The 14,801-nt window shown below is 48.1% G+C and overlaps 1 protein-coding gene across 1 annotated transcript; it reads left to right on the top strand.

Annotated features, from left to right (window-relative positions):
* The first annotated feature begins 1,812 nt into the window (after positions 1–1,812).
* On the top strand, positions 1,813–13,004 carry YWHAH (tyrosine 3-monooxygenase/tryptophan 5-monooxygenase activation protein eta). The gene is made up of 2 exons (XM_068562283.1): positions 1,813–2,089; positions 11,567–13,004. The coding sequence occupies exons 1-2, from the start codon at positions 2,003–2,005 to the stop codon at positions 12,218–12,220; spliced, it is 741 nt and encodes a 246-aa protein (XP_068418384.1). The 5' UTR covers positions 1,813–2,002; the 3' UTR covers positions 12,221–13,004.
* Positions 13,005–14,801: the final 1,797 nt, after the last annotated feature.

The following is a 14,801-nucleotide window of genomic DNA, read 5'->3' as shown; positions in this document are numbered from 1 at the left end:
TTGTTAACCTCGATTCCATTTGTAGTTAGCAAAGGTGAATCCTCAAAGCATGGAGAAGTCTGGGGTGGGGGTTTCCTCCCAGTCAAACGCTGTGTCATGGGTACTGAGGTCCTCACTGTAGCATCACAGCAGGTGGAAGGCGGCCCAGGAGGCAGGAGACCTAGTATGGAGGTCCCAGCTCTGCTGACTGTGCAAACTGGGGTCAGCCTCTCCTCCCCCTGTTACCTCACTCTCCCCTTATGCAGGATAAGGGGTTGGACAGTGGTGAGTCTAAGAGTCCTGCCAGCTCTGACATTCCAGGATTTCTTCTATTCTACAGTGCTTTAAACAGTCTTTCAAGTCCAGTTCTCCAGATGGTGAAACTGAGGTCCAGAAAAGGCCCACTCTCCAGTCCCTCCCTCTCCCTTTCAATGCATCTAACTCTGTGGAGCAAGATTCTGGGCCTGAAATATGGCTTCCATGCCTCTGGTAGTTCCTGATTACCTGAGGATAAAGCCTTAAGTCTTCAGCCTGGCACTGAAAACATTCCATGATCTTGTTCTACCCCACCTCATGTCCCACTGCCAGGCCTCTCTCTTCCCCATTTTGTTTCTATCCTCACTGCCAAGCCCTCAACCTTGCTGGATCCCCCTCCCTAACACCTTTTCCTTGACTCTCACCTCCTTCAAGGTCCAGCTTACCTGCTCTTCGGTTTTTAGACCTCCGCTTCTCAGAGGCAGGGGCTGTATCTTACTTATTCTGTGGCTACTCCTTCCCCCAGTGCTAAGCATGCAGTAGGTGCTCAATAAAATGCTCAGAGAGCATAAGGCCCCTTCGCCTGCACTCTCCTTGGCATGTTGTACTAAGTCTGGCCATGCTTTAGTGATTGGGATTTTCCTCCCATGTCCGGGACCCAGACCAGCGCCTGGCACCAGGGGTCCTCAGCATGGAATGCCAGGACTGGGCTCAGTGACCAGCTGGTCCACTCTCCTCTTTGCCACAGGAGGAAACTGCCACCACTTTCAGGCTGTGTAACCTTGAGCAAGTCACTAGTCTGGCTTTGACAGATGGGGAGGCCAGCAGGGTCCACCAGGGGTGGAGGGTTGTGAGCATTAAGTAGGATCATGCCTGGAAAGGCCTAGCACCGGGCCAGCTCCTAGCAAGTGTGTGGTGACTCTTACCCGTCCCAGCGGGGCCACTCAGTCTCTCCTCCCGTGGAAGGCACAGTCTGCACAAGGCCACTTCCCAGGACGGGGACGCAGTGAGTGAATGTGCGTGGGGTTGTCCCCAAAGGCCGGACCTGATCCTGCCTGGCCAGTGCTGACTGAAGCTCAGGGTGTGGCCCCCAGAAGCCCATCGGCCAGGCTGGGCGGGGGCGCGTCCGGGGCCCGTCCGTTCCTCGGGCACGCGGCCTCCTGGCTTCCCCAAGCACTAGGTTTATTTGCTTTTGGGGCCCTTCTCAAGCCAGACCTCTAACCTGGACTCAGAGACGCCTATCCGGGTGGGGCCGTGACAGTGCGTTGCCTGCACGGCCGCCATCACCGAGGCCCCCACCCCCGCTCCGCCGTCCCAGCCCCAGCCCTCCCCTCTCCCACCTCCACCTCTGCGGCGGTTAAATGCAGCACTCGCTAGGCGCCTGCGCGGCTCTGGGGCGGGGCGGTGGCCTCAGCTATTTATAGAAGGTGACGTCACCTTGAAATAGACCGTTAGGGCTGGCCCGCCCTTCCCCCCCCCCCACTCGCGCAGCTCCGCGCCGCCCAGTCCGGCCGCTGCCACTGCGCAGGCGTCCTCTCGTCCTCCCATCCCCCCGCGCGGCCGCCTGTCCTCCCTAGGCGGTGTCCGCGGCGCGAGCCACAGCGCGCGGGGCGAGCCAGCGAGAGGGCGAGCGGCGCTACCTGCTGCCTGCAGCCTGGGCCGGCCGGCGAGCCAGTGCGCGTGCGCGGCGGCGGCCTCCCCTGCGACCGGAGAAGACGAGCGGGCGAGCTACCGGAGTGGGGCGCGAGGCGAGGCAGGGCTCAGCGATATGGGGGACCGCGAGCAGCTCCTTCAGCGGGCGCGGCTGGCCGAGCAGGCGGAGCGCTACGACGACATGGCCTGCGCCATGAAGGCGGTGAGCGCGCCGGGAGCCCGGGCGGCCGGCCGGGGGCCCGGCGCAGGGAAGGGGTGGGCGGCCGGGCGGCGGCCCCCTCCGGGCCAGGGGCAACCCCGCCGCGCCCCTGGGCGCGGCCGCCCGCTCTCAGCCTGCGCTTCCCGCGCCCGCCGCGCGCCCCGCCATTTCCTGCGGCCGGGCCGGGAGGGTGTCCAGGGAGGGGGCGCGGCGGGGACCCCGCGGGTGGGCGGGCGTCGCGGCATCCCAGCTCGGAGCCGCGGGTGGGGAAGGGTGCTCGAGGGAGCGTGAGGGAGCCGCATTCCTCCTGCTGGACCGTTCTGCCAGGCTGGGTCACCCCCTCTCGCCTTCCTCCACACACCCCAACTTGTAATAATCACCTAGTGAGTAGCGCCCTGTCTCTCCTGGTTTCCGCTGCCACGACCTGAACTCGGTGTAATGCCGATCCGCTTTTGCTCTGCTCGCCGGCATCGTTCTGGTTCCATTCTCCCGCGCCCGGGGTCCGCATTGTGTGGGGAGACCCCCCATCCTGAAGTCCGACGAGGACGCGGGCGGGAGCGCGGCGGGCGTGGGGCCCCCTCCCAGGTTGGATGTTGCGCCCATCTGCCCGGAGACTAAAACGGGTCCTGACGTCTGGGGGAGCCGAGCCCTTGTGCCTTTGCCTTCCCGAGACCCGCGGAGACTCGTCTGCAGCTCCATTTCCGGGGAAGGAGTCGCGGCCGGCCACACCCTGGCCAATGCGGTGGATTAGACACCACCTGCGTGTCTGAGACCTAGAGTTCCGGTGACCCTCTCACTGTCCCTGTCTCCTCACAGTAGTTCACGTTTTCTCTTAATGAACATTACTTCTCTCTGCGTCAAGGTCACAGAGGGGTAGAGCCACAGCTGCGACCGCCAATGTGCCATGTTCACCCAGTGCACAACCTCCTGAGACGTGGGAGGATCCGCCGGGGCCCCACCCTAGACCTACAGACTCAGAAACTCGCGGGGGTGGGACTCAGATCTGCACTTGAACCAACCCTCATGGCAAGTGCTATTGGGTTTAAGTTCAAGAATTACTGCCCTGGGTTATATAGCTCATTTGCCCTTCTTAGGGCCTTGGGAGGGGATTTCCTAGAGAAAAAACTACAAATACAGAGGCTCCGTAAAATTTCAGTCGTGAAAAATTCCTTTTAAAGCTTTTGATATTAATATATGAAACATGTTGAGGTCCCTGTTTAGGATTATCCAGGTAAGAAAGGTTATCTTTTCCATGTTGTTCACGTCACACGTTGAACCAGGTGTTTGGAAACCACCACCACCACCACCCATTTGTTGATTAATTGGTGATGCGGAGTTGATCATGGTGTTGTGGGCCAGGTAGGAGCTTTTCATCCAGACCAGGGACGATTTAGGTTTGGGACCTGAAGTCTGTGTAATTCTGGGGGTCTTATAAGAAAAAAAAAAGTGGGGTATATGAGTTCAGCAAATTTTTCAGAAACAGGACTGACTGAGTGCATTTCCTTGGAAGGGGTCCTGAGCTTAAGCTTATTTGGGATAAAGCCACTTCTCTCCACACAGCAAGTGACACTTAAGTGCGCCTCTTCTCCCCAGTCACCGAGTGGAACTGGGATTGTGTGTGTTGAGACCGCTCTCTGGACATTTTAGCGAGGCCCTCGCCTATCCTGCAAGTGGGACTTGAAGGCCGCAGTTTTAGGAGCCTTTTGGGGAATAAAGAAGGGATGGGGCTGGAAGCAAAGTGAATTGAGGCTAAGGGAAAATGACTAGAAGGTAGTTCTGGAGCTATAGGAAACCCGAGGCAACTTGAAATTGGAAGTAAGGAAAGAATGCAGAGATGTAACCGGAATGGAATACAGTTTTTGGAGAGAAAATAATTGGTTTTCTGGTCTTCGAAAGCAAGCTTGAAAAATGCTTTCCTGCAGCTACCTACTTGTGTCCACAGATTTTCTCTGAGACATTAAGGTAGGATTTTGCAAACTAATGGACCCTTTCATGTATTGGGAATATGTAATATCTGTATCTGAGATGATTGATGGGTCGGATAGGCCATTGAAAATTCAGTGCACACTCTAATTATGTCATTTCAGAATTGTGATAAACATTCCCTCAAGGTAACTCCTATTAAAAAATAAGAACTTTTTTGGTCAGTATGCCTGTTTCTTCTATTAAAGAATTTTTTTTTTTTTGGTCATCTAAATTAATGGAATATATTTATTGGAAAGGACTTGGCAAGGGTCAGTGGAAAACTGTTTCTCATGTTTTACCTGTTGATGTTTGTACGTTAAATTCTTAATGTTATTGAGAAGACTCAGTCCCTATTTCATTAATATCATAGACCTAAAATATAGCTTTTGGAAAGAGTTGGAATTCTGATAACCCTCTGGGCTTGTGTGGGTTTTCTTCAGGGCAGGTAAGTAGGCTTCTCTACCGCACCTGAGTGAGGGGATGTTCTGATGCCACCACTCTGTGACCTTGAAGCTCACATCTCTTGTCTTCTGGTCCTCTGAAGCGTGAAGGTTGTAATGTTGGTGTTACTATCAAGTGGGCTTTCAGCTTTCATTCTAACTTGTTTTCTGTTTCCTTTATAATCTAAATGGTAGCTAATAATATTGCCTGCCTGTAATGATTGATGTTCCATATGCTACCAGCGTCACCTGGAGGATGCTGTCGGTAAGGCTTTAAGAAATCACGCATGTTGGAAACAAAGGTGTTGGCTCACATCAGTTGAGAACTGCAGTTCCCTGCCTCTCCTCCTAATTTGAAGGGGCAAGAAATGTTTTTGAAGTGAAGTAAAGACGTTTCTTCCAGCTCTCCCCCATCTCGTACCTTGTCCCTTACGTAGAAAGAAACACTGTGAAAGATTCTCGGACCCAAGTCCTTTCTAGACCAGGCTTGGAATGCCCTTATACAATTCATAACTTCTATAAAATGAGTACAGTACCATCTTATGAGAACTATGAGATAAACCCATAAAGTGGCATAAAAATATTTGTGCATAATACTAAGTGAGTCTAAGGAAAGAGGGTAACTGACCAGATAGATTTCTAGTGAATATTCATGGACAGACAATTCAGTCATGTCATTTATTGCTCTTAGTCATCTTTTATATTAAAACATAGGGGCAATCATGAAGTTTTAAAATGTCAAAATTGTTTGGGATGGCATGGTGTGTTTTAACATCGCTTACAAGGTTGACAAAGGACGGGGAGAAATATGTCTGAAGGACTTGATGCATATCTGTAGCAATCTTAAGTGCAGGCAACAAAGCTGCAGCTTAAGGAAATGGGTCGGAGGGGAAGAGGTCCGACCAGTGGCCAGAGGCTGTTATTCCAACAGCTGTGAGATATGGGAAGTGGGGAAGTGAGCAGGTGGTATGTAAAAGGAGAGCACAGCTGAGTGACCCAGGGTGAGACCTAACCCATGTTGCAGATATTGAAACTAAGGATGATTTTGAGGTGTACCAGAATTGTGGTTAGTGTGACATCTTAAAGCCACATTGGTACTACCGTTTGAAATCTATGTAAACTAGCAAGCCGTGTTTCCCATGTAAGTATCGCTTTGTCACGTATTGACTGAGGAAGGAAGAAGTCTCTGCATTATTCTTGCAATATTAGTTAAAAGACACTTAAGTTGGTGAACAGTTCACATAGCTTTGCTGCAGTGACGTGGGAGTTGTGGTCCCCATCTGGATTTGGTCCCCATCTGCATTATCCCCGGAAGAGCTCCCACAGTCAAGGACCTCACTACTCCTTTAAGGAAACCAAAAATGTATTTTCTCATCATTGTCTGGAATTTAATATTAGTGGTAGACCGCAGTGTCACACTTTTCCAGAAAAACGGTTTGGGAGGGGATACCCCAGATGTGTTTTCCATGTTACAATTCATCAAGTTTATGAAATTTATCATTTTACCTATTAGGCACTCAGTAAATGGTAGCTTTTATTCCGTGTGTACATTTTCATTTAATCTTGAGAACAACTCTGGATGGATCCTGTTATTAACTCCATTTTACAAATGAGATTTGAAGAGATTAATTTTCTCAAGGTCGAGTTGTAAAGGGAAGATTTGAACTCTCAAATTTAGAGCTCTCACTTTAACCACTGTGACAATGCCCCATGAGGCTAAGGAATCATATTTTTTTCTAGTATACTTTCTGGTCTATTAGCCATTGTCATCATTGGTGACTAAGTTCCAAGCCGTTAACATAAGTGGGCTTACTGAACAAATAACTCTGTCTATTAGATGTAAGTCATTTTTGCCAAATTTGATTAAAAACAGAATCTACCACTTATGGTTCTTAGCTGCAACAGGGGAGCATGAAAGGCAGACTCATCTGGATTTTGCTTGTTCTCTTGAAGACCAGTTTTTTTAGCTTAAGAAGCAAGGTATTAATTGAATTTGAGTTCTTGCTATGAATTGAGAAGTGCAAGACTATGTTACATTATAGTTGTGGTGTTTTAGGAAATTGTTTCTCCATATTGCTTTTAGTATATTTTGTAAGCCTAGAGGCCCCCAAATTTCAGTGTCTAGGTTGTTGGTGAGATGCTCCCAAGTGTCCAGGTTGAGGCTGCCCCTCCCACTCCTCGCCTCAGTGGCATCCCCTCCTTGGTGGTGGGTGTTGGCACTTCCCTGTGATGGGAACTGGCACAGCTTCTGAAGCCTTCGGTCCTGGTGCCTCAGGGGCAGTAGGGTAGAGTGACGCTGTTCAGATGGGGTTGTATATAATGCCTGCCAAGACCTGTGAAAATGTTTACTTAAGTTCAGAGCAAGACAAAGGTGGTCTCTTAACGATACAAAGGGAGCTATTTTGACTAATGTTAAGCTTAGAGTGAATATTCATAACCTGAACTCACCTGCTCTGAGCTTGAAGCTGGCCCCTCTCCCAGCCTTGCAGAACTGCAGCCTCGCCCTGGTTTAGACAGAGGGCAGTCTTTCCAGGCTTGGGCAAGTGGTGACCAATGGCAGGTGCTTTGCCAGCTGGGGTACAGGCAGAATCCTCACTTTCGGGGCATTAACTTGGGAAACAATCAGCCAAAAAAGCTTTCATCCCTCAAGCTCACTTTTTTTTTTTTTAATATATACAGGGTTCTGCCAAAGAAGCTTAAAGATTTTATTATGTGGTTATGTTTATGCAATTATTCATGAGGATTGTTTTTTTCTGTTATAAGCTCTTATATCAAAAGCAAGCTTGCTGGTAGCGTGTGCGTGTGGGTAGCTGTAGAGTTCGGGGTGGTGGCTGTGCTGTGTGTGTGTAGCTGTGAAGGATGAGAGCGCTGTTCAGGAGGAGTCGCATCAACCCCAACTTGAGCAGTGTGGCCTGGCAGCTCAGGGGTGATGTTTTTTTGTTTGCTCAGTGTTCCTTCTGAGGTTGGATGTTTCCCAGATTCAGAACTTTAAGTTTTCCCAAATAGTCCCTGGGCTGTTTTTGGCAGCGGGTCTATTTTTACTCACAAACACATAGTTTATTGCCTTGTGAGTTAGTGGGAGGAGGCCCTTAGGGATTTTTGAGTAAGCCAGTGGTGTCATAGGAAGATAAATGAATTCGTAGCCGACCAGGTTGTTCGTGACTTTCAGAAATGCTGTGTAGTCCAGAGCAGAGAAAATGGGTGAAGGGAGTTGGTGCAGCCAAAGGCTGCGTGGTGAGGACGTACATGAGCAGAATGGCTGGCAGGGAGTCCAGTCCTCAAAGGAGATGAGAGGAGAGCCTTCCTGAATGGGAAGGGTCCATCAATTTAAGGTTTTCAGGAAGCCTGTAAGTAGGATTACCTGGGGTGGGGAGGTGGGCAGGAGAACAAGACAGCAGAGTGGCTGCGAGCAGAGGTGGTGGAACCCCTTGGAGCTGGTGTAGCCACGTGAAGATATAATGTCTGGGGTGGCTGCACTGGGCGCAGCTGGTGTGCAATGGAAACGAGAGTGTTGGAACTGGCGTTGGAGTAGAAAGAAGGTTGAGAACCTTTGTCTAGTTCTATCTCGAGAAATCCGTGTCTAGTCTTTGTTCCTAATTAGAAACCATTTGGAAACTTGTGATTGTTGAGATGCAGTAAATCATCTCCGTAGACTCCGCAGATGGCCATCCCACTGGTTTAGTCTTAGGATGGTTGGGACCCGTTCCTGCTTTCCTTTCCCTACACCGTTTGCCTCCCAGTGTCTGCGCCTCTTAGTGGGTGACGAGACTTCTCTTGAAGTCTCCTGGCTCCTGTGTTTTGGAATTTGAAGTGTTGGGAACTCGTGCTAACTGACATTAGCGAAGGTTATTTGCAGTAAGTATCACCAGCCAAGACTGGCTGTAAATCTTGTTTTAATAGGCCATCTGATTTTACTTCAGTCCATAATTTTCCAATCTGGGGAAAACTCCCAATTTTCTTTAGTTATCCGATCAAGTAATAAAACTATCTTCCTCCCATAAGTTTCCTTTTGTTAACCGAGCTGTAATCCAGGAGTATTAAAACACACTATATTTAAACGTATCCAGTTATTTCCTAGTTAGGCCCTGGCTGGGGTTCTGAGAACAATGCTTGTTTAGCCGTTAGTCACACTCAGCTGATGCCGATAGTGATTCATTCAGACTGGCAGGCGACCAGGTGATTGTTACATAAACACTGACACTCCTAGTCAATGATTTTTCTTGTGAAGGTGTCATAAATATTGCCCAGTAGCCTTTTTTGGCAGTTTATTCCTGATGGAGAAGGGATCCTCGGATTCCTGGAACCCACAGATACACCCACATTTATGTTGATATTCAATAGTATTGACCTCAGGCCTTACCACACCTGTTATAGTTGCTCAGGAAAAATGGAATCCTAGGATTTTAGAGCTGAAGAAGTCCTTGGAGACTGTTTGGGCTGGTCCCCCTTATTTGACTTTTGATGCCCAGAAAAGCTGTGTTCTGTTGAAGGTCACACAACTAGCTCAGGCTAAACTCCAGATGTCTTAAGATTTTTTTTGAGTAATGATACCACCCCTTGTGCAAACACTGTGTGATATATAGATATTTCAGATATGCACTCAATTTTAATGATGTGCTCTGGGGACATACTTTGAGGTGTCTTCGCAATAGTCCAACAAAAGCAGCTTTACTGGTCGCAGGATGAAGTATATAGTGGCTCCTTATGGATGTCATTTGCATTTTAACATCAAGTGGCCTTAGTTGGATTTACTTATTGGAAGATCTGAGGAGCTTTTCAAATTCTGTTCTTGCCTCATGTTTTGTTTTACTGAATATTGGCCTAGAAAAGTTTCATGCTAAAGGATTCAAGCATTCTGAGATTTGTCATAGTATTTGAGATGGAATTTTGATTTATAAAGGTTGCTTCCTTAAAAGGCCAACTTATCAGAAAAATATCTACAATGTCTCTTTATACTTTTAGTAAGCAGGTGTGTTTAAAGGCACTCCCTGGAGGAGAAAACTAGTGGGGTTACAGGTCTTGAGGGGAGCATGGATTGTGGATTAGTAGAGAGGAGGGGATTGCCCTAGACCAGCGTGGAGACCATTCCTGTCTTTGTGGGGAGGAATGAGGAGCCGGGCTTGCAGGCAGCCCTCCTGGGGAATGTCAGGGGCGGCTTGTAGCTGAAGACCACACTGAAGGAGGAAGTGGGTTGGGCTGATTGACTAGGCAAAGAGGGAGAGGCCATCCCTGGCTAATAATTTGCAGCAGAAGAGTAGGGGTTCTGGGGACAGAGAAATGGGGAAGTTAGAAGAGGGAGCTGGTATTTTTATTTTGTCTGGGATTTGTTGAAGAGGGAGGTGGTGGTAGACAGTTGCGTGTTTCACTTTTAAGAACTTGGCATAAGTTTTCTAATTTTACACACTTAATGATTACATTTGTTGCTTATGTTCTTGAACTACTACTTTTTCAAATAGACCTATCATCCTTTTTAATTCTTTTTTTTAAACTTCTGATTCTCTACTGCTCAGTCTTCTTAATCCATGGTAAGCATGTCTGTTTTATTATGTTGTTAATAAGTTTCTCCATCAGACTTGGCTTTTCCCTTCCATTGGAGCAAGTTCTGTCCTTATCGTTTGATTTAAGTAATGCCTTTTTGTTGAGTTTTGTGGTTTTCTACGTGCTCTTCTTTTTTCTTTTTCTGTTTTTAAAATTAAAGACCTTTCCCAGCAGGTCACATAGTTGAGGAATCCCCCCACTTTATAGAAGATACAGGCCAGTTTAGTGTGTTAGTGGCTTTGCTGGGGCCCAGAGTTTTCTGATTCTAAGTCTGTATTAGTTTCCTAGGACCACCAAACAAAGCCACCACAAACTGGATGGCTTACAACCAGAGAAATGTATTTTATCACAGTTTGGAAGGCTAGAGTCTGAGATCAAGGTGTCGGCAGGGCTGTGCTCCCTCTGAAGGCTCTAGGGGAAAATCCTCCCTTGCCCCTCCTTGTTTCTGGTAGCTCCTGGTAATCCTTGTAATCCTTGGCCTTTGTGGACACATCACTCCAGTCTCTTCCTCCATCATCACATGACAATGGCTTTCATCTCCAGATCTCCCTTTTTCTTATAAGGACACCAGTCATTGGATTTAGGATCCACCTTATGCAGTATGACCTCATCTTGACTTGATGACACCTGCAATGACCCTGTTTCCAAATAAGGTTACGTTGACGGGTGCCAGGGGTTAGGACTTCAACATGACTTTTTGGTGGCACAGCTCAGCACAGCAAAGTCCAGTGCTCCTTCTACTGATGACACAGCTGGCTCGCTTGCAGTTGGCATCATGAAGAATTTGAAATTTAACGTTTCCACTTAAAATAATTGGTGCTTCCATCCTTGATGGGCAGTCAGGGTTTCCTGTCAGGTAGGTCAGAGTAAAGCTTGCTGCTGAGTAGTTATGCCTCCTTTCAGCAGAGACTGGGGACACTTTACTGTTACTAATGTATCCGTTTTGGGTTGGGGGAGGGCTGGGTTTACCGGTGGGGTTCCACGTGTAACCAGGGTGAAACTCTGGCCACTAGATGTGTGTGGTGTTTGAGCTCATCTGGGAAGCTCTTCTTTGTTAATAAGTGTTTGAGGGAGGTGTGATTGGTTCTTTCTAGAATAGAAAGCTGGAAGTAGACTTCCAGTCTGTGATAACCTTTGAACATTTGACAAAGGAATTGTATGATTTTACTGTGAGAATATCTTACGCAGAATAGCGGAGCCTCAGGGTTTTTCCCCACCACCTCCTTGTGCACCAGCACCTCACAACGTTCCATCAACATCTTTATCCCCACACCTCCGCCAAGGTGAAGGCGGCATCTTAGAAGGCCTAAATTACGACTTTTTCAGAGTTCTTATCACTAATATTTTGAGTTAATATCTATCTCTTCTGTTAGACTGCAGTCTCCCTTCAGATAGGATCCTTGTCCAGTTGGTTTTTCTTGAGTGGCTTGTCCGTAATCCTGTTTTTGAGGAGGGTTGTTGACTGGGTTGAAGGGAAGATCTCTTTCCAGGGTTTTCAGACTCGGGTCTCAGTGTTTATCTTTTGGGGATGTTGCAGGTGACCGAGCTCAACGAACCTCTCTCCAATGAAGACCGAAACCTCCTCTCTGTGGCCTACAAGAATGTGGTCGGTGCCCGACGGTCTTCCTGGAGGGTCATCAGCAGCATCGAGCAGAAAACCATGGCCGATGGGAATGAGAAGAAGCTGGAGAAGGTTAAGGCTTACCGGGAGAAGATCGAGAAGGAGCTGGAAACAGTGTGCAATGATGTGCTGGCCCTGCTGGACAAGTTCCTCATCAAGAACTGCAATGACTTCCAGTATGAGAGCAAGGTCTTCTACCTGAAGATGAAGGGCGACTACTACCGCTACCTGGCAGAGGTGGCTTCCGGCGAGAAGAAAAACAGTGTGGTCGAAGCTTCGGAGGCAGCCTACAAGGAAGCCTTCGAAATCAGCAAGGAACACATGCAGCCAACACACCCCATCCGGCTGGGCCTGGCCCTCAACTTCTCCGTGTTCTACTACGAGATCCAGAATGCGCCCGAGCAGGCCTGCCTCTTAGCCAAACAAGCCTTCGATGACGCCATAGCCGAGCTGGACACACTAAACGAGGATTCCTATAAGGACTCCACGCTCATCATGCAGCTGCTGCGAGACAACCTCACCCTCTGGACGAGCGACCAGCAGGACGAGGAAGCCGGAGAAGGCAACTGAGCGCCTCGGCCAGCCCCCGCCCCCACCCCATCACCACCGGTCCTTCCTCGCCACAGTCACTAAGTATCTAGTGCTAAACCTATCTGTATGGCAGCACAGCTACTCAGATCTGCTCTCCGCCCCCGGGAAGCAGTTCCAGGTAAATTTATGGGCATTGCTGGACTGATGGTTGCTTTGAGCCCACGGGAGCTCCCTTTCTGAATTGTGCAGACAGGTGCATTCTGAAGGAGGCATTTTCCTGTGCCTGCTGATCTGGGTGAAGTGCAGGCGAAAGCCTCGGGGAAGTTAGGAGAATTAACCACACAGGCTACAGTTGGTATTTAAATGGTCCACTTAAAACCAGCTGCTAGTGTTTTGTTAAAGCAGTACATCTGTGCATGCAAAAGTGAATTCACCCCTCCCACCTCTTTCTTAGCTAATGGAAAACTGTTAAGGGAAGCTGATATGAGAGACCACTTGCTCCTTTCCATCAGCTTAATAATAAACTTTAACGTGAGGTTTCAGTAGCGCCTTGTTTGCCTCTTTAAATTATGATGTGCACAAACCTTCTTTTCAATGCAATGCATCTAAAGTTTTGATACCTGTAACTTTTTTTTTTGGTTGCGACTGTTTTAAGAATCATGGATTTATTTTTTTGTAACTATTTGGCTATTGTCCTTGTGTATCCTGACAGCACCATGTGTGTCAGCCCATGTCAATCAAGATGGGTAATTATGAAATGCCAGACTTCTAAATTAAATGTTTTGGAATTAGTGGGTAAATAAATGCTGCTTTGGGGATATTATCTCTGTGTGTATGGTCTTTGTTTTTCCCGCTCTCAAGGAGCCCTGTCATGGCTCACCTCTTTGAATCCTGGTTTGATCTCTCAAACCCTGAAGCATTTCTGGAATAACGAGTCTTGGTGCCCCCTGATTCCATCACACGTTTTGCAGTGTATACAAAAGACTCATGAATTTTAAATAGTTTTGTGTGAACCCAGCTAACAGCCTCTCTGATCCCCTCTTTCTGTTGCTGGTGCCTGTACGGGAGGAGCTGAGCAGACCCCAATGCCGTGTTCCATGGCACAGCCCCTCTGGAAGGTGGGTGTGTGTCTGACTTTGAGGGTGTAGCTCCACTCAGCCTACTGGAACATTGGTTACTATGTATCACTCAAAGTAGGTACATGTTCTCAGTTTTTCTTAATATTCTTTTGCACTAGATGGAATAAAACGTTAATTAGGGACACAACTTGGATCCCTGAAATAAACTTTAGTGATCATTATTAAGAAAGCTTTGAGTATTCTTTAAAAAATAAGACAGCAGACCTCCCTCTGAGTTTAAGAAAGAGAATGGCCTGGCCTCTAGTGCACTTTCCCCATCTGCCTGCACCCCAGGCTGCTCCTGAGGCCCTGCGTCACCAAATGGACTCTTCCTTCCCCGGGTGATGTGGACTCCAGCCACTCATGATTTCTGTCCCCTCCAGCGTGGTGCTCGGGACCGGACGTGCTTGTCGAGTGGATTGGTTCAGGTACACAAAGGCCCTAAACACCTTATTCTTGACTGAAGCTTGACACTAGGCTGGTGGAGGTGGCCACGCCCAGTCTCGGTCCTTGAACCTACACTGTGGTGGAGCATGGACATTTAACCATGGACATTTAACCTATTTTCTCATCCTGAAGTAGAGGGATGACCCACATGCTAATAAGTAGTCCTTAGGAAGCCTATTTCAAATTGACCTAATTGCCAGCAAAAATCGTTACCGGGTTTTGCTTCAATTAGCAGGTCAGGTATTTTAAAGCCATGAGCTTTATGTGCCTAAGGCACTTGGCTTTGATAAAATTTCGTAGACGTTGAAACTTTGTACATTTGGAGTGCACTTCACAGAAAGGGCTTTAGAAAAAGCACTTCACGTTTTCATTTCACAACCATCTTGTGAAAAGTTTTGTCCCCACCTTACAGGGGAGGAAACTGAGGTGCAGAGGTGGTGGACCTCTGGAATCAGCTGGTGCCACAGGACAGCCTCTGCCCACGACCTCTAATTCAGAGTCCTAACTGCCCTCTGGTAGGCTCCAGGCAGCTGACAACCTTTGAGGCTCAGGCCCCTCGTTTTTTAAGAGTAGGATTTGGAATATAAGATTTAATTCAACGCAAAGTACCATGTGCAAGGCATCCTCTTGGGTCTGGGAATGGGGTGTGGGGAAGTATGGGCACATAATTCCAATCAGCCCTATAAGTGGTAAATGGGGTTCTTTGAGAGGACTTGAAATTACACGTGGTGTAAAGCTGAAGCCTTCCCTATTGTGTGATCTCAAAGGCTTCATTCCCGTTCTGCACACTCTGATGTTTTAAAACTTGTCAAGATCAAAGGAAAAAGACAAAGCTTGTCAAGATAAATTTATGAAATGAGATGGGGTCATCTCAGTGTTACTGCAAGGGAAACAAGACCAGAGAAACGAATGGCTTTCCCAGAGTCTCACTGCAAAGTTAGTGACAGAACCTAGACTAGCACTCAGATCCCCTAAATCCTTGTTTATGGTTCTTTTCACCGGGCCACAGTCTTGGGGTTGAGAAGAAAAATTGGATGTGACACACATCCTATTCT

Source organism: Eschrichtius robustus, chromosome 14 (assembly GCF_028021215.1).
Source record: "Eschrichtius robustus isolate mEscRob2 chromosome 14, mEscRob2.pri, whole genome shotgun sequence".
Taxonomy (NCBI): domain Eukaryota; kingdom Metazoa; phylum Chordata; class Mammalia; order Artiodactyla; family Eschrichtiidae; genus Eschrichtius; species Eschrichtius robustus.
This window is presented reverse-complemented; position numbering and strand designations above follow the sequence as displayed.

What these genes read in the sequence shown, in the direction of transcription:
- YWHAH (XM_068562283.1), top strand. Translation starts at nt 2,003, where the DNA reads ATGGGGGACCGCGAGCAGCTCCTTCAGCGGGCGCGGCTGGCCGAGCAG. An exon ending in TGGCCTGCGCCATGAAGGCG is followed by an intron (nt 2,090 to 11,566) that starts GTGAGCGCGCCG and finishes GGGATGTTGCAG; the next exon opens with GTGACCGAGCTCAACGAACC.